General features: G+C 37.4%; 1 protein-coding gene across 1 annotated transcript in view; it reads left to right on the top strand.

The window, feature by feature from the left end:
- LOC142455486 (disintegrin and metalloproteinase domain-containing protein 2-like) overlaps positions 1-19969 on the top strand; it is a 115042-nt gene that overhangs the window by 80130 nt on the left and 14943 nt on the right. Inside the window, exons 14-15 of the mRNA XM_075557218.1 lie at positions 12274-12379; positions 17192-17375. Of these exons, the coding sequence (XP_075413333.1) occupies positions 12274-12379; positions 17192-17375 (290 nt within the window). The remainder of the gene's footprint in view (positions 1-12273; positions 12380-17191; positions 17376-19969) is intronic.

Here is a 19969-nt window from a genome sequence, read left to right on the forward strand (position 1 = left end):
AGAAAAATGAAAGGCTATCATTATAAAAAACCTTATCGAGCAATCTTCTCACAACAGGTACTGGGCGTACTAGCAGATGCTGTAAAGTGATTGTAACCATAAAATGTGTTGATAATACAATAATGAATGATTCATTGTTTGGGAAAAAAGATACAAAGAAGTTTAGAAAATTGAAAGTGCCTATCAGAGGAAGTAAATATCTTGGAACAACAAAAAGGGATTTTCTAAAATAAAGAGAAAAAGAGAATGGAAGAAGGAGAGAGAAAGGGGTGGATAAAGGGAGAGAAGAGTTGAGACATGGGAAGCTATAGAGGGAAGAGAGAAGGAAGGAAGAAAAACAGATAATCCTGTCACAATGAAAGGTATACTCATTCACTTGAAAAATGAATGAGCATTTATTTAATAAATAGCTAAAAAGGTGTATGCAAAAATAAAATGTAAAATTATGACTGAGTGCTAAAAGATATCAAAAGTAAAAATAGAAGAGCAGGTAGTATACTCATATGATATAATTTTGAAATTCAACTCTATAAGTACTGCTTGAGAATGATGTTCAAAAGAAGAAATAATAAACCAGTAACAGAAGAATGAAGCAAGAACAGATGGAATTCACACAAGAGTAAAATAGAATACATTGTGCATAGCATATTGAGTGCATAGATTTGCATATATGTAAATGCAGATGTATGTGTGTATATGCAGGTACATGGTGTTTAAAAACTCTACCTATCACTTTTGAATTGACACTGACTCATGGCAACTCCATGGTTTGCAGAGGGTAATTGTGTTCAAAGAGTTTCCATGGCAGTGGGCTTTTGTAAGTAGATTGCCAGCCCATTCTTTCAAGAGGTTTCTGGGTGAATTTAATTCACAAGCCTTTTCTTAGTAATTTTATGCACCCTCATTAACATCGCCCAGGCATTCCAGGTAATCCTTAGAAGAAGAAAAATAGAATAAATAATAATAAATTCCCAATGATTAAAACTGAAGAAAAGAACATTTAGTAATCCTAATATAAATGTACCACAGAAAGAAATTTAAAAGAAATGACCATGTCAGCTGTGAGAATATTTTAAGATTTATCTGGAAACTTCTAGGGAAACATACATAGGATAAACACAATATAATATTTTGGTTGTGGAGATGATCAGTAAATAGAAAACGTCAAGCAAGCATCAAATATTTACCTATCAGAATTTTCCTAGTGAGTCTAATGAAATATACAATGGCTCATACCTATTTTCACAAATGATATTTAAAGTATAGATAATATTTAAAAGAATGAACTAATTTTTAAATATTTTAATAATACTTGCAATCAGATGAATTATATGTCCTTTGGAAATTCTATCAAGATGGTCTATCCCTGGAGAAATCCTTGGTGAAGTAGAGGCTTAGGGACAAAATGACCTTCAAAGAGATCCATTCACAAATATGGGCTCAAACATAGCAAAGATCGTGTGAATGGGGCAGGCTCAGAGAGTTAAAAATATGCATCAAATTAATTGTTGTTGTTGTGTGTCATCGAGTCACGTACAAGGAGGACAGACAGCCCCTTTTGCACCATCCTGACCAGTGGTTCTATGCTTGAGATTATGGCTTCAGCCACAGGGTCAATCCATCTCCTTGAGAAGTTCCTCTTGTCGCTGCCCCTCTACTTGACCAAACATAATGTCTTTCTTCAGGGACTGGTCTCTCCTGTTAACATGTCTAAAGTATGTACAAAAAAGTCACACGTCCTTGCCTCTAAGGAGCACTCTGGCCTTACTACTTCCAACACAGGCCTCTTTGTACTTTCAGTGGTCATAGGTCATAGTAACGTCCTTAGTCATCTCCAGCACCACAATTCAAATGCAATTCAAATTCTTCTTCAGTCTTCTTAATTCAATGTCCACCTTTCACATGCATATGAGACAATGGAAAATACCATGACTCCAGTCGGGTTGTGTCCTTTTCAATACTCTAAAGAGCCCTTGGGCAGCAAATCTACCTAATGCGACAGTTAGTCTCTTGATCCCTTCACCGATCCTTCCATGAGCATTGATTGTGGATCCAAGCAAGACGAAGTCGTTGACAGTTTCAAACGTTTCTCCATTTTTTATGATGCTACCTATTGATCCAGTTGTGAGGATTGGTGTCTTGACATTGAGTTAAAATCCATTCCTGAAGGCTGCGATCCTGATATTCATCCGCAAAGGCTTTAAGTAAGGCTGTGCCACATTCATATCGCAGGTTTTCATGTGCCTTCCTCCAATCATGGTCTCACATTCTTCATATAAACCAGCTTTTCTGATGATTTTTCTCAGCGTACAGACTGAATAAGCATGATAAGAGGATATAACCCTGACACCCACCTTTCCTTGTTTTAAACCAAGGTGCTTTCCTGTTCACCCAGCCACCCCTGGATTCATGTACAAGTTCCATATGAGCACCTGAAGCTTTCTAGAATTCTTACCTGTTTCAGGGTTAACATGGAAGTGGAAAAACTCCAGACCAACTCAACAGCCAAGTAACTTGACTCACCAGAATAATGGCGTCTCAACCAATTCCAAAACTTCCATACTTGAGACAGTTCACAGAACCACAGACCTTTTTAAAAAGAGGAGGTCAGACTGTCTTAATGAAGGACCCAACTACTGTGTGTGTGTGTGTGTATGTGTGTGTTCCTTCTCCTAGCCCTTTCCAAGCCATCTTTGGAATTTTCAAGAATAACGGTACCATCTTCACAATTGTTCTTAAGTGTGAGTCCATTGTTGCAGTCACTGGATGCCTCATGTCGAGGACCTTCCTCTTTTTCACTGCCCTCTACTTTACCACTGGTCTTCTATATGAGAAGTCTCACATCACCCTTGCTTCTAAGGAGCATTCTGACTATATTTCTCCAAAGATAGATTTGTTGTTCTTTGGAAGTCCATTTCATTCTAAAATTCTTTGCCATCACCACCATTCCAATGCATAGATGCTTCTTTCGTCTGGTTTATTCAATGTCCAACAGTCATATGTATACAAGGAAATTGAAAATAACATGGATTGAGTCACAGTCACTGCTATAGTTTATTGTGCCAGCCTGGCCGATAAACACAAGTAGGATTAACTGAAGGGCAGAGGGCTAAATGGCTTGCTTGTTCTGTGCCTCAGTTTAAAGGGGTACACTACCTGTGGGATGCCTAGCCTGTGGACTGTGTTGCTGTAAGTTGAGGTCCCTTTAAGCCCACACGATTGGAATGTTCATCTCTGGAGCTGGGGACCAACAGTTGATGACAGTTGGGGACCTGCCCTGCAGTTTGCTGCCTGGGTATATATAGCCCAGATCTCTCTACAGAAGGGGACTAGTAACTGGCAGCTCTCAAAAACGTGAAGGACTGCTAGTGTCTCACTGCTTTATAATTTAACTGTTAATTTCTTGTATTATATATCTGTATATTATTTAACGGTTTATTTCTTGAATTATATATCTATCTTTATAAATCTTTATAATCTTTATAAATATATATAATTACTAGCAATCTGGTTTGTCTCTCTAGAGAACCCTGTCCAATACAGTCACCCTCCTGCTTAAGGGAACATTTTTGCTATACCTGCATAATTGAGAGAGGTCGTGTGCAGAAAATTTACCAAATGCCATATGCCCTTTAATATCAACTGCTGCTTCTCTGATCACTGCTTGTGGATCTAGCAAAACAAAATATTTAGATAGTTCAGCCTTCTCTCCATTTATCATGATGTTACCAGTTGTGAGGATTTAGGTCTTCTTTACATTGAGTTGTAATCCATACTGAAGGCTGCAATTCTTGATCTTCATCAATAAATGCTTTAAGTCGTGCTTACTTTCAGCAAACAGTATCATCTGCATAACTCAGCTTGTTAATAAGCCTTGTTCCTATTCTGATGCCACCTTCACGAAACTTCATGTAACCCAGTGTCTTGGATTATTAGCTCAGCATCTGGATTGAATAAGTATGAGACAATATAACCCTGTTGCACACTTTTCCTGATTTTAAACCATGTTGTAGTGTCTTGTTCTGTTTGCACACTGCCTCTCGATTCGGGAATAGGCGCTACAGAAGCACAGTGATGTGCACTGGATTCCCATTCTTCTCAAGGCTATCCATAGTTTACAATTCACACGGTCAAATGCTTTAGCATAGTCAATAAAATAAAAATAAACACCTTTCTGGTATTCTCTGCTTAAGCCATGATCCATCTGGTGACAGCAATGGCATTCTTTGTTCTATGACCTCTTCAGAGTCTGGCTTAACCCTCTGGGAGCTTCCTGACAATGTACTGCTGCAACCATTGTTGGATACTCTTTAGAAAGATTTTGCTTGCATGTGATATCAGTGAGAGTGTTCTATAATTTCCATATTCTGTTGGGTCACCTTTCTTTTGAATGGGTACAAATATGGATCTCTTCCAGGCAATCGGCCAAGTAGCTGCCACCCCAACTCTTGGCATAAAGGAATGAACACTTTCAGTGCTTCATCCGCTGGTTGAAAAATTTCCATTGGTCTTCCATCAATTTCTGAAGCCTTATTTTTAGATAATATTTTCAATGTAGCTAGAACTTCTCCCTTAAGTATCACCGGTTATTGCTCGCATACTACTTCTTGAAATGGGTGGATATTGACTTCCTGGTACTGTGATTCCGTGTGTTCCTTCCATCATTGTTGGATACTTTCAGCATCATTCAATATCGTTCCAGTATAATCTTTCAGTATTGCAACAGGAGGATTTCTTTCATCCTTTTTGGTTTCTAACTCTAGGTCTTTGCACATTTCATTAGAATACCCTACTATTTTACTCAAGCTGCCCTTTGAAATTTCCTCTTTAACTCTTGACTTCACCGTTGTTTCTCTCTGCCTTAACTACTCTACTATAAGGAAGAAATTTCAGTCTGACATTTACTTTGATCTTTTCTTTCTTGCCTGTCTTTTTAACAACCTTTTGCTTCCCGGTGAATGAGGGCCTTGAGGTCGTCCACAGCTCGGTAGGTTTTTAGTGTTCAATATGTCAAATCTGGAAATTCTGGTGGTATAGACTAAAGATCCTATTTTGCCTCTTGTGGACTTGTTTTAAATTTCTGAGATTTTTAATAATCATTTTATTGGGGGCCCTTACAGATACTATAAGAATTCGTAAACCAGTTATATCAAGTGAACTTGTACAGATGTTGCCATCATCATTTTCAAAATATTTTCTTTCTACTTGAGGCCTGGTATAAGCTCATCTTCATTCCCTCTCTACCCCACTCTACCACCCTTGTGGACCCTTACTAAATGACATAGTATTATTATTATTATTATTATTATTATTATTATTTGTTTTTCATATCTTACACTTAAGGCTAGCAGGATATTGTAGATTTTAGCAATAAGCCCTTTGTCTGACATGTCATGGCTAAGAACCCTTTCCCAGTTTGTGTGCTCTCTTAGTACTCTCTTGGTGAAGCCTTTCAATGCACACAGGTGTTTTATCTTTAACCTATCCCACTTGTCAATCTCTGCTTTGTCTGTGTGTGTGTGTGTGTGTGTGTGTGTGTGTGCCCTTCCTTATTTCTGGGAGCCTATTTAATCCCTGTGGCAAGGTTTTTAGGTTTCTCCCAATCTCCCCAATGATGACCATAATAGTTTGCGGTTTTATCTCAAGGTCTGTGATTCACCTTAAATTTAATCTTGTACATGAAATGAATGAGGTAAGGGTTTTGCTTAATTTTTCTGCAAGTAGATAGATATCCATTTTCCCAGAACCATTTGTTACAGTTTACAAATACCTCAGAAGACTTAGAACTAAAACTATTGCTATATATCAAGATACCATTTTTTATGGAGATGTCTTGAACTTAACTGATCCAATAAATCCCCTCAGATATTACTGTTTTTATTGGGAAGAAAAATTTAAGAAAACTTTTGAGACTAATACCTGTGTGTTAAGTATTAGTCTCAAAAGTTTTCTTAAAATTTTCTTCCCAATAAAAACAGTAATATCTGAGGGGATTTATTGGATCAGTTAAGTTCAAGACATGTATATCAGCACAGACATTTATGACAACTGTATTTTTTGGATTTCAAAGGGGTAATTTTGAGGGATGTTCTGAAACTATACACTATGAACATGGGGGCTTAAGAGGAAGAAATTTTCAGAAAATAGAAAACTGAATTGGTCAGGAAAAGGTTAGGAAAGTTATGTTGAGAATTGTTCCCCCACTCTGACAATGTGCCTGTTTAATCATAAAGATTAACAGGGATATGCTAAGAGGATTTCACTGAGAAACCTTATCTACCCTACAAAACTGATCTTGCTGTTTAAGACTTTTTAAAAAAACATTTTATTAGGGGCTCATACAACTCATCACAATCCATCCATACATCAATTGTGTAAAACACCCTTGTACATGCATTGCCCTCATCATTTTCAAAGCATTTGCTCTCCCCTTTAAAACTTAATATTGGTTTTAAATCCCCCAAATCATTTAAAATGAACATAATTGAATCATTCCAAGGTATCACCATTGTGACATGGTGTAAATTGAAGAACGAAGAATTTTGAAAAGAAGGGTTGCAGAAGTAAACATTACTTTCAGAAGTGTATAGGCACAGATAGAGAAAATGTTAGGAAACAATAGCTTCACATTTTGATAATTGTATTTGACAAAAGTATTTATAATTTTGTAGTAATACAGTTGGTCTTATCCTCATATGGAAAAATATAACTCCCAGCAAATTAGTTTAAAATAATTAAGATGAGAATACATTAATAAATAATGAGGAATTTAACAGTTCCAAAAATTTAGGCAAAGGAGTATTTCCTCCATAGCTGAATGATAATAATAATAATGTGGTATATTAATAAACATAGAAAGCAGACATATAGAATAGAAAAATCAGTAAGTAAAATATTGAGGTAAGAAACAGACTAATATATACATAAACTTGATATAGTTACACAAATATGTCACCATAAATATTGAATAGTAATCAAGGTATTTTGTTGTGTGGTTGTTGTTCTTTTTTGTTTTACATTATTATATAGAGCAAAATAATACCAAATACTTAATCATATACTTAATTAATTCTTAAGCTGGAACACAATTCTAAAGCAATCCACTAAAAATAAAAAAAAGATGTGATTTCAAGAACATTTAGGATTTGTATTCAATAAAATACTTTGTATATAAACTCAAGAGAAAACAAACTAGGGGATGATATTTTTATAACCTAATGAATCAGCAAAGGTATTTATGTTTTGGAAATACTGATTAGCCTGTTGAATATCATGTGATAACCTACTGGTGAATCAGTATTTCTACTGATTTCTATTATGGTTCTATAGTGCTGGAAGCTAATAATTGACATGCCAGGTTTACCTCCCCTTCCGCAAAAAAAATAAAACAATGTTTTTTCAAAGCTATGTATTTAAATGTTTTATAAAAACAAACATATCACCTTCAAAATAACCTCCACTACACAATATATTTGTCAAATCTGCTATTCCATTCTTGAGAACATTTTCCAAACTCATCTGTTTGGATGGCTGACAGAACCTCCCTCATTTTTCCTTTACGTATTCTATGTCAGAGCAAAATCAAGTGAGTAAGGTGAATGGGATAAGAGAGGCAAGCATTTTTTTGCCCCAAAACTGGCGCACTGAGCGGCTGTGTGAGCAAATACATTGTTGTGGTGGCGAAACCAGTCCCCCATCTGCCACAAATCAGGCCTTTTTTGTCCCACACTGTTATGTAATCTTTTTGGAACCTCTAAATAGCAAGCTTGATTAACTGTCTGACCTGGTGGCACGACCTCCAAATGCACTATGAGTTGATGTTTGGGAAGTGCACGGTCATCCAGAGTGAGGATTGTTATCAATCGACATTTCACCATTTTTGAAACAAAAAAAACAACTTGAAACAAAAAAAAAAACAACTTGTTCCCTTGAATTGTTCCCATAGCGCTGTCGTTGTAAGCTGTGTTCAACATCAGAACAGTTTCTGAAGCATTTTTCCTGAGCAGGAAACAAAATTTCCCAGCCATACACTGTTCTCTCATATCAACCATGACAAAAAAAACAAGGTTCAAGCAAAACTGCTTTCGTGAAAAAAATTCAGTATGATCACAGAGACACTTCCTAGGTGAAGTCAGTGAGTGCACTACCTCAGAGAGAGTTGCTCGATGCTCACCTAGTGGGAAAAATATGTTCCAAGACAACTCTGCTCTGCCCATTTGGTCTGTTGGGGTTCCCCCTCTTATTAGCTTGGTCACCATTTGGTGGACTCTTTCAGCAGAGCTTCACAACTAAGATGAGGGAGAAAGGCCTGCGATCGACCTAGGAAGTCTGCACCAGAAAATCAGGGAGGTTACTTTGAGGACTAAGGTTGACCAGACCCAACTGTGTTTTTCCCATTGCTTAATGCACATATGGAAGTTGGTCATCACTGCTGAGGTAAGCTTTAAAAAACATGCAAAATGGGTATAGGGAAAAAGCTACTGTATGCAAACATTCCTGGGGTGAGGTCCAGGTAGTATGGCAAGGGCCAGACCAAATTATATATCCACAGAGAAAGAGGGACCAGACATCAACCCAGTTCTCCAAGATGTGAATGCAACATGCTGGCATGAAGCAGGGAACCAATAAAAAGGTCTGAGGGACTGAGCCCAATCCCACCTATGTGGACGGACGCCCCTCCTCCAAGAAGAATTGACTTCAGAGGACAGCACTGAAGCTACAGCTCAGGGAGAGGGACATGTCTGATCAGATCACACAGGAGCAAATGAAGGGGGAGGAAGAGAGAGTGGAGCACATCCTGGCCCACCAGGCCTGGGGGACGATATCCCTGCTCAGAGCAGCCAATGCACAGAGAGGACCATAGGGCCAGCCACACTATGTGACACGACATCCTTCACTGATGGTAGCCCTACAGTGAACACCACTGGAGACACTAGGAATTGTGCCTGATCTGACCCTACTATACTGAGACAAAACACTAAGGGCATGCAACAGAACAGCAAGGGGAGCAGAGCAAGGAAGTCACGAGGGAATACCAAAAATAGACTGGGGAGCCAGGGCGTGCCACCCCATCAGACTTGACTGGAAAACACTCCTAAATGTTAACAAATAGATGTTGAACTATTTACAGGCTTTTCTCTTTTTTTTTTTTGCAATTGGTTTTTAGTTGTTTTCTTGTGTTGCTTTGTTTTGCTCTGTCTTGTTATTGTGCATATTATTTTCTCTGCAGGTCTATCTAGATAAAACAAGTGGGATATACAATCTGGAGGAGAAACAACAGGATTTATGGTTCTGGTGGGGGAGCTGGAGGAGGCGGTCAAGTACACAGGGGGGAGGGGGAGGTTGGGGAAAGGAAGTGGGTGTTAACAAACCCAGGGACAAGGGAACAACAAGTGATCCAAAATCAATGGCAGGGAGGTTGTAGGAAGCCTGGTAGGGCTTGATCAATGGCAATGTAACCGAGAGGAATTACTGAAACCCAAATGAAGGCTGAGCAATATAGTGGGACAAGAGGAAAGTAAAAGGAAATAGAGGAAAGAACTAGGAAGCAAAGTGAATTTTTAGAGGTCTAAATACAGGCATGTACATATGTAAATATGGCGATGGGGAAATAGATCTATGTGCATATATTTATAGATTTAGTATTAAGGTAGCACATGGATATTGGACCTCCACTCATGTACACCCTCAATGCAAGAATATTTTGTTCTATTAAACTGGCATTCCATGACACCTTCCCAACAGGATCGCTAAAGAGAAAGTGGGTGCATAAGCAAATATGGTGAAAAAAGCTGATGGTGCCCCTCTATCAAAAGATACAGTCTGGGGTCTTAAAGGCTTTAAGATAAACAAGCAGCCATCTAGCTCAGAAACAATAAAGGTCACATGGAAGAAGCACACCAGCCTGTATGATCATGAGGTGTCAATGGGATCAGGTATAAGGCATCAAAGAACAAAAAAATCATATCATTGTGAATGAGGGAGAGTGCGGAGTGGGGACCCAAAGCCCATCTACAGGCAACTGGGCATCCCCTTACAGAAGGGCTGCGGGGAGGAGACGAGCCAGTCAGTGCAGTGTAGGAACAATGAAACATACAACTTTCCTCTAGTTCTCAAATGCTTCCTCCCCTGCCACTATCATCCCAATTCTAACTTACAAATTTGGCTGGACTGGAGGTTGTGCACTGGTACAGATAGGAACTGGAAGCACAGAGAATCCAGGACAGATGATCAATTCATGACCAGTGTTGAGAGTGGCAATGCCAGGAGGGTGGAGGGAAGGTGGGTAGAAAGGGGGAACTGATTACAAAGATCTACATATAACCCCCTCCCTGGATGATGGACAACAGAAAAGTGGGTGAAGGGAAATGTTGGACAGTATAAGACATGACAAAAAAAATTATGAATTATCAAGGGTTAATGAAGGAGGAGTCTTGGAGGGAGAGAAAAATGGGCTGATATCCAGGATTCAAGTAGAAAACAAATGTTTTGATGATGATGGCAACAAATGTACAAATGTGCTGGACACAATGAATGGATGTATGTATGGATTTTGAAAAGAGTTGTATGAGCCCCCAGTAAAATAATTTTTTTAAAAGTTGGACATCGAACATGAAAGACCTAAAAAGAATATACACATTTGAATTGTATTGGCGAAGAATATTGAAAATACCATGGACTGCTAAAAAAACAAACCAATGTGTCTTGTAAGATGTATTGCCAGAGTGCTCCTCAGAGACAAGGATGGAAGACTTTGCTTTACATACTTTGGAAATATTCTCAGGAGAATCCAGAACCTGTAGAAGGCCATCAGGGTTGGTAAAGTGGAGGGGCAGTGAAAAAGAAGGCCCTTAATGAGGTGGATTGACACAGCGGCTGCAACAATGGGTTCAGGTTGAGGAAGAATTGTGAGGATGGCTAAGGCCATGCAATGTTTCCCTGTGTTGTGCATAGGGTTTCTATGGGTCCCAACAGACTCAATGGTACAACCGCATAGCGTGGCAGAACTGCACACAAATCTACTACCAAAAATTCAAAGAAGTATAGCGAATGTTCCATGGAAACAGGACAGTGAGGCTTCATCTCACATCTTTGGACATGTGATCAAGAGAGACTTTCTCTGGAAAGGGGCACTGTGCTTGGTAAAATCATGGGTCAGAAGAGAGGAAGATCCTGGATGAGACAGATTCCCACTGGTGCCTGCAGTTGTCGGCTGAAACAACACACGTGAGGATGGCACAGGACCCGGCCCTGTGGTGCTCTCTTCCTCCTAGGGGGGATTTACTCAACACATATTTCAACAACCTATTATCAGGATTTTAAAATGAGAGTCATATTCTCTTGAGATCCCTTCCACTAACGGTATATAAACAGACAGAGTGTGTTTGGAAAATCTCTGCTTTATGCAGTTTATCATTTATAGTTTAATGTCTTGTCCTATGCATATTTAGAATAAGGCAAATACCTATGGGTAAACCAAATATGAATTTGAGTCGTGTTAAATTTCCAATTTTATCAGTGTATTCATGTAAGAAGCTCAAAGTTTGCCCTTTGTTGTCTGTTCAGTGTCAATGACAAGAAATTTGACTTCTCACCTATAGCCAGATTTGCCAAGGGCCTCTGCGAGTTATGGAGAGGGGAGGGAATCACCTCCTAATTTTTAGTTCCCAGCTGCTTCAGGAGTTTGCAGCTGAGTCAAGGAGTGTCCACTGGGGCTTTTCTCAAGGTGTGCCGCAATTCCACAGCACAGTCCTTAGATAACTCTATCTCCCCACCCCACCCCTTCTCCTTTTAATGAAAAAAAAAAAACAACTAGTGGAGGTGATGGGAAATTAATGCTCCTTCAGGAATTTGTGTTTTGTATGTATGAATCTAGTCTTATAGATAGATTGGAAAATGAGTGTGAGACAGAATGAAGAGAAGCTCTAAGGTTTTTGGTCTGAGTCATTTTGCTGAAAAAATCGCTATGATTTTTATCTTGTTTTGATTTATTATGATGAATAGCTTGTTTTGGAATGATACCAGTGAATGAAATATTTATAAATAATTAGTGGCTATTGTGTACTTGTAAATGTGTATGTATGCCCTTGCTGAGATGTAGAAGGTCAAGTGCTTGAGAAGTTACTTGTGAGGTACTTTCAACATGCTTAAGCAGGTGATTTCTGTGTGATCTTATTTTCTTTTTCATTTCCAATTTCCAAATTTAAACTGTTAATTATTGTTTTAAGTGTGTACTGCATTGAATATGACAAAGTACTCTCTCTTTTTATCCAGACACAAGTTTTGCTTCTGATAATTGTTTTAAAGAAATTAACTCCAGAAAAGACCAATCGGGAAACTGTGGTTCGAGTGGTGGACAATACACCCCCTGTGCAACTGGGTATACTTAAGACCTTGTTTTTGAACCCCTCTATTGTTAGGATTTCTGGTAGTAGAGTGGCTCAGCAGTCAGGCTGTGAGCCACAAGGTCACCAGTTTAAAACTGCCAAATTTTCCATGCGGGAAAGGAAAGGACTTCTTTTCCCATGACGATTTACAGCCCTAGAAACCCACAGAAGTTCTGCTCTGTCGTACAGGGTCTCTATGGGTCAGAATTGACTCCAGGGCAGTGAGTTTATTTTGATTTTATTAAATTTGAATCATGGAATATTAGACTTTATATATAATACAAATATTACTTGCCCATAAAGAATGTTCAGATGTGATAAAATAATAAACACTATGAAGACAAAATATGTTTTACCATATATATTCCAAGTTATATTTTCTACATGCCCAATTTTGAATCAGTTGTAATAACTAGTCATCCATTAAAATTACTCCCTAATTTTCTCATGTAAAATCAGAATTCTATTTATAGTTTTAACAACAGTGAGTGGGTTCCGGTATTCAGTTTAGAAACGAGATGAAAAGTACTCAGAGTTACTGGCCCAGTGAACTCAATGTGAGTGCTATTACTATTTAATTATTTGAACTTGAATGTTAATGAAACATACTTTTTACTCTAATATTTTATTTTGTTATCATTTAGGACCTATTGTAAAAAGGAAATGAACATTTGTTGAAATATTACAATTCTCATGAATAGTATAAGGAATTTCAACATGGTCTTTATCTAGAATTATGTGTTTTATAATTTGCTCCATTGTACTTTTTCTTCATCTCTTTCTGCATACATTTTCATGAACCATTTGAATGGAACTTGGAAATTTTGCTTCTTTACTATGAAAACACTGTTTATATTGAAAAATATATTTTCACACAACCATAACATAGTAGTTAACAAATGAGATTCATATTAAAACCATGTCACAGTATAAATAATGTTTTATAGCTACTTTTCTGGTGTTTGGATCAAATCCTTCCCCATGTATTCAAGATATTTTGTAGCATTGAGCTCTGAGTCTCTGTTCCATTTTTCTCATTGGTGTTAATGGTTGCACAGTTGAAATTTTGTGTAACTTTGGTTACTTTTTAAATTAGAAAAGGTATTATAAATATCTATGTGTGTAATGCCACTGACTTGTATACAAATATATACATATATATTTATATACAAGTCAGTGGCATTAATGACATTTACAATATTGCATGACTTTCACCTCTATTTACAAAAATGTCTTATCATCCAAACAGACCTCTGTACTCATTATGTAATATTGCTCCATTTCACCTTCACCCTGTACTTGGAAATATCTAATTCTTACTTTCTATTTCTATTAATTTGCCTATTTATATGTTCCCTACGAGTCTATTCAACATATTTGGGCTTTTGATATGACTTATTTCACTGAAAATAATGTTTTCAAGGGTTGTCTATGTCATGGCATACTTCAGAACATCAATCATTTTCATAGTTGAATAATCTTTAAAGTAGATATGGATCTCTATGTTTGCCTGTCCTTCTTTTTGCTATTGTGAATCATGTGGCAATGAACATTGCTGTACCAGTATGTGTTTGAATTTCTACTTGTAGTTCATTGGGCTCTATACCCAGGAGTGAAATTACTGGGTCACATGATAAATTTACAGGACCTTGGTAAGGGTGGAGCTGTTAACCAGAACATCTGCTTTTCAAACTTACCAGGAAAAAGATGAGGCTGCCTGCTTCTATAACGATTTAAAGTTTCAGAAAGGTTTTAAGGGGTTAAGAGTCAGAATGGGCTCGATGGCAGTGGATTTTTGTATGGAAAATGCGCACTTAACTTTCTGGGTAACTGCCAGACTCTTCTCCATCCGTTGTGGTTGAACATTTCCAGAAGCAACCTATAAGGGTTCCAAATTCTGTACATCCTTGAAAAAGCTTATGTTCTTTATCTTTTTTCTTCATTTCTTTCATCTTTTCTGTATCCTTCTAACTTTCTTCTCTGATCATTTTCCATTGATTCTTCTCATTGATTCTAACAGTTACCATCTCTTTTCTGAAAGTGCCTTTTTGCTTTGTCTACATTTTCCCTTTAAATCCTTTAGCATCTTAGTGATAGTTATTTTAAGGTTTTATCTGTTTCCAACCACTGTGTATTTTAGTCTGTTCTCACGCTTGCTTTATCTCTCCAGAATGTTTTGCTTTGTCTTTTTTGTATTTTTTTAACTTATAAAGTAATGAACACTGTTGCAAATAGGTCTTCATTCCAAACAACCAAAGTCAATGCTATTGAGTTTAATCTAACTCATAACTACAGAATGTATGCTTTCTCCGGCTATAAGTCTTTTTAAAAGAAGACAACCTCATCTTACTCCTGCAGAAAAGCTAGTTGGCTTGAGCCACCAACCTTGTGGTTATCAGTCCAAGACTTCACTCATTGTGTGACTTGTTGATGTTGTTAGGGGCTGAATAAATCGCAACCCAATGTACAGCAGAACAAAACACTGATGTCAAAACCAGCCCCACAATTGCTATAGTTGATCCCATTGTTGCATCTACTGTGTCCATCTGTATTGAGGGTCTTCTTCTTTTTTGATGATCCTCTTTTTGGCCAAGTGCCCTCAGGTTTCCTTAAGTGTGTCTGAAGTCTAAGGGTATATGTTCATCTTTTAAGTAGCTAGAATATGTTTAATATTTCTGTGTGTATAGCAACTGTAGTTGCAGGAATTTTTCTATTGGGATTCCCCCTGTCTCCTCTTAGCTTTTGGGCGTCCCTTTTCTAGTGTTCCTCAGAAAAAAAATTATGTACCTTGCAACTAGTTCTTTAATTTGTCACAAGTGGCTATCACACGTTACTCTGCAAGACGGAGTGAACTGCCCCATAAGGTTTCCTCGGCTGTGGTTTTGATAGGAGCAGATTGCTGTGAGTTTCCTTTGCAGTCACTGATGGGTTCACATTCTGACCTCTGGTTAGTAGCCAGTCCCTTAACCGCTGTCCTCTGCAGGCCCCTTTGTCAGCTACAATCCACCATTGTACTTAGGGAAGTTTTCTTGATTCATCAGACATGAAGTAGCACAGACATGTTCTCTTGTCTTTGAATGAATTGTTACTATCTTAATGTGCCTATATCTCATAGATGCGCCATCCACAATATGAGGGGGGCTTCGAAAGTTGGTAGAAAGGTTTCATTATTTTTAATTCCATTTCCCCCAAAACCTTGAAGCCTGCTTGTATTTCTGTACAGCTTTTTTTGTAACTGAAAAACGTCTCTGAGTGGGGTCCAATTCATAGCTATCATATGTGCAGCAGAGCAAAACACCACCCAGTCCTGCATTAGCTTCACTATGGTTGCTGTGTTTCAGTCCACGGCTACAGTTGCCATCCATCTCACTGAGGGTCATCTTATTTCACTACCGTCTGCTTTGCCAAGCAGGATGTCCTTTCCCAGGTTTCTCTTGATAGCATGTCCACAGTACCTGAGACAAAATCTTGCCATTCTTGCTTCTAAGGAACCTTCTGTCTTTACTTCTTTCAAGACAGATTTGCTTGTTTGTTTGTTTTGATAGTCCCTGGTACTTTCAGTATTTTTTTCAAGCATCATAATTCAAATGCATCTATTCTTATTCAGTGCTCCTTATGAAATGTCCAACATTTACATGTGTATAAGGTAATTTAAAATACCATGGCTTGGGTTAGATGCACCGTAGTCTTCGAAGCAACATCCATTTCTTTCAAACACATTAAAAATGTATTGACTTCCAGATTTACCAAATGCAGTGTGTCCTTTGATCTCTGCTACTTCCGTGGTCAGTGATTGTGGATCCAAGCAGGATGAACTCTATGACAACCTCAATCTTATCCTCCTACATTTATCATGTATCATCTGCATATCAAAGATTATTAATAAACTTTCCATCAATTTGAATGCCAAATTCTTTTTCATATAGCTCAGCTTCTCTGATTACTTTCTCCACATACAAATTGAATACATATGGTGAGAGGCTGTAACCATGATGCACACCTTTCCTGATTTTAAAGCAGATAGCACTCCTTTGTTCTCTTTGACCTTCTGCATCATGGTTATATCCTCTCACCAGATGTATCCAGAACCTGATGGGCTTCCTGGAAAATGAGAATGCCTCTGTAGAAATGTCACATTCATACTTAGACCCAACACGCAGTCTTCTGAGATTTATGAAAAGTATGACTTAAACATCCCTTTCTCGTGACCAGTAATGATGCAGTGATTAAGCCCTGTCTGCTATAGGTAAGGCTGGCATTTTGAACCCAAAACCTGCTCCCTGGACAAAAATTTAGTGTCCTGCTTCTACAATCTTGGAAACCCGCAGGAGAAGGAGCACTCTATCTATGTTTAATGTTATAAGAACTGACAAAATCTTTTACAAAGGGACAGTACCATTTTACATTTCTTCTAGTAATACAAGGGGCTACCTACACCCTCCCCCACGCAACACACACACACACACCACACACACACACATACCACACACACCACACACACACCACACACACACACCACACACACACACACACAGTCAGAATAAAGCTCCACTGATGTGAGGGGGATAATGCATTTGGAGTTTGTTCCACCAGGTCAAACTGTTAATCAAGCTTTCTATTTAGAGCAACAGTTCTCAACTGTTAAATGATGGACAATGAATAATTATGTCAGTGCCCTTTTATTTTTGGTATTTTATGATTAATTAAAGGCATTGCATTGCAAACACTGAATATATTATTTAAATATTTTACTTAAGTAGTGATTTTTATAAAATAATAATTTTTATTTATCGATGTATTTATAGTGACCTGAAATGTGGAAAATTAATCTGCTCATATAGCAAGAGGAATGTAATTAAAATTCAAAATGCCACTGTTCTTTATAGCAATGTAAAAGGAGAGATCTGTGTCACAGTCGACTATGATGGTAATCAAACTAACAGCAACATGATGTGGGTAAAAGAAGGAACTATTTGTGCTAAAAATAAGGTGGGCAATCTTTTTTCCTAAATAACTTTCTAGTATTTTGTATTTTCATTTTAAATACTACATAGTTAGCATTTTTGATACAAGTGAATACTCAATGAAAATATTTGTAAGAGATGAAAAGGAAAACAACTCCAGGAAAAATTTAATAAAATAGATAATATTGCTTTGAATCTTTGTGTATATACATGATTTAGGAATCATGCTGCTAATCTACTACTTTTTATTAATTTATTGAAAATTAAGCAGAAAGTATTACCTAGTATAGTAAATTTAATTTTGATATAATGACTTTGAAATAGCTGTGAATAAAATATATATGCTCATTGTATTAGTAGAATAACAAAAGATGAACACAGATGTGCAAAAAATAAGTTTAAGCATATAAAATATAAGTATTTTTGCATTTTTATTAACATTCCCAAATCAACTGTTTATGGATATATGCATAGTATAGATACATAGGAATACACACTGAGGTGTATTTATCTACATGAAATATTTACAAACCTATATCTTTCTCATATTTGTTTTTGCTGCTTTATCATTCCATGTGAATACATGTGGCAACATATTCTAGATTCCTAGATTTTTCCATAATATGAAATACATAATACTGATGATACACAGGTATACAGAACAAAACCTGAAGTTTAAATTCATTTCATATTCACAATTTAAGTTAAAAATATTTCCACTCTAGTGCAAGTAAATTATACTAACACCTCTGTGTTCAAATCAACTCAATGGCAGTGAAAGTGAGGCATAGGAAAAGGGAGGGAAAGGCAAAAGAGAGTTAACTAAAACCAAATAGGTCATTTCTGTAATTAGGAATAACAACATTCAAACAGATATTAGAAGTAAACTAGTATAAACTCAATCAAAAAATTGTTCACAGAACAACTTTATATCATTATAAAAGTGTACACATTCACAATTCATGATTTCATTTAATATTTAAAGGAATATTTCCCTACATATTGAATCAATATTCAATCTAGCTTTATGAATATTCATATAGATAATTTGCATGTCAAAATATTAAAAACAAAATTTGTCACCCAAAATTTTCACACAGATATAATCATATTTCCATTTTGTAATATGTGTGCTTTCATGAATTTTATTTTACCAAAGTGTTCATAGAATTTATACCTGAGGAATAGAATTTAAAATTTTTCTAATATTTCTAAGCAACAAAAAACAAGCAATATAAATGTAAGCTAATATGATATCAGGGCTTTCCTTATCTTACATCATGGACGGGTTTGAAAGGGGTGTGGTATGCAGTTGAGAAAACTTACATACAAAAGATGACAGTACAGGTGCAGTTGGACCATGGGGTCCCTAAAACACTCAGAGACTTCAGGGCCCAGAGCTTTATTCGGGGAAAGCTTAAATACAGTCCCTGCATACAACCCTCAACATGTGTCAGGTTCACACACAAAGGGACAGTTCACAACTTGAAGGTTTACAAAGAAGTGTTCACAGGCTGGAGGGGAGGATGAAGCTGGGCACATGGATTAACTGATACATTTTATTTTATTAATACTTTCACTGGGGCTCTTACATATGTTTGTAGGCTGCTGCCTTCTGTAGCTTTAGGCAGTGAACAGGAGGTAAGTGTCCATTTATCTCAGGTAGAAGACAGGCCCGCTGTTGCTTCATCAGCTCCCATGGCTGAGCCGCCAGCATTCTCCCACAGCCATGAACCATTTACCTAAGGTGTAAACAACTTTGCTACCGCAATGTAAGTTAGTACTTGGACAGGAAGCAAAACCTACTAAAGGTGATTGTAATACTTATGGTTTAGTTTTTTTCCATTATGTAAAAAAGAAAGAAATTTATAGACTAGAGGAGTTAAGTGTCTCCACTCTCTTATTAGTGATTCACACTGTGTCTATTGTGCAGTGTTCCTCCTTTACATATATTTTGAGGGTTAATGAGACTCCACCTAGCTCAATTCAAGAAGGATGGTAAAGAGTTAAGGAGTGAAGATTGCAGGACAAACTTATTCACCATCATTCATGAACAAGATGGAAGATATTCAATAGTAATTATTCTGTCCTAATACTCAGGACAATTTTGTCATGGTTGTTGCTGTTGGGTGCCATTGAGTCAGTTCCAGCTCAGTGATGCTATGTACACCAGAACAAATACTCCCAGGTCACTTGAAAACCCCACCATTGTCCCCATGCTTCAGCCCATTGTTGCAGCCACCGGGTCCATCCTGTTTCTTGAGGACCTTCCTCTCTGTCACTTCCCCTTCTCTTTATCGAGCATGAAATCATTCTCCAGGGACTGGTCTCTCCTGACTTCTTGTCCAAAGTATAAGACCAAGTTTCATCATCTTGGCCTCTAAGGAGCACTCTGCATGTACTACCTTGGTACTTTCAATATTCTTCAGCAGCACCACAATTAATTAATTAAATCATTTTATTAGGTGCTCTTACAGGTCTTCAATCCATACATACATCCATTGTGTCAAGCACATTTGTACATTTGTTGCCATCATCATTTTCAAAAAATTGTCTTGCTACTTGAGCCCTTGGTAGCAGCTCAATCCTCCCCTCCTCACCCTCCCTCGTGAACCCTTG

Source organism: Tenrec ecaudatus, chromosome 8, assembly GCF_050624435.1.
Source record: "Tenrec ecaudatus isolate mTenEca1 chromosome 8, mTenEca1.hap1, whole genome shotgun sequence".
Taxonomy (NCBI): domain Eukaryota; kingdom Metazoa; phylum Chordata; class Mammalia; order Afrosoricida; family Tenrecidae; genus Tenrec; species Tenrec ecaudatus.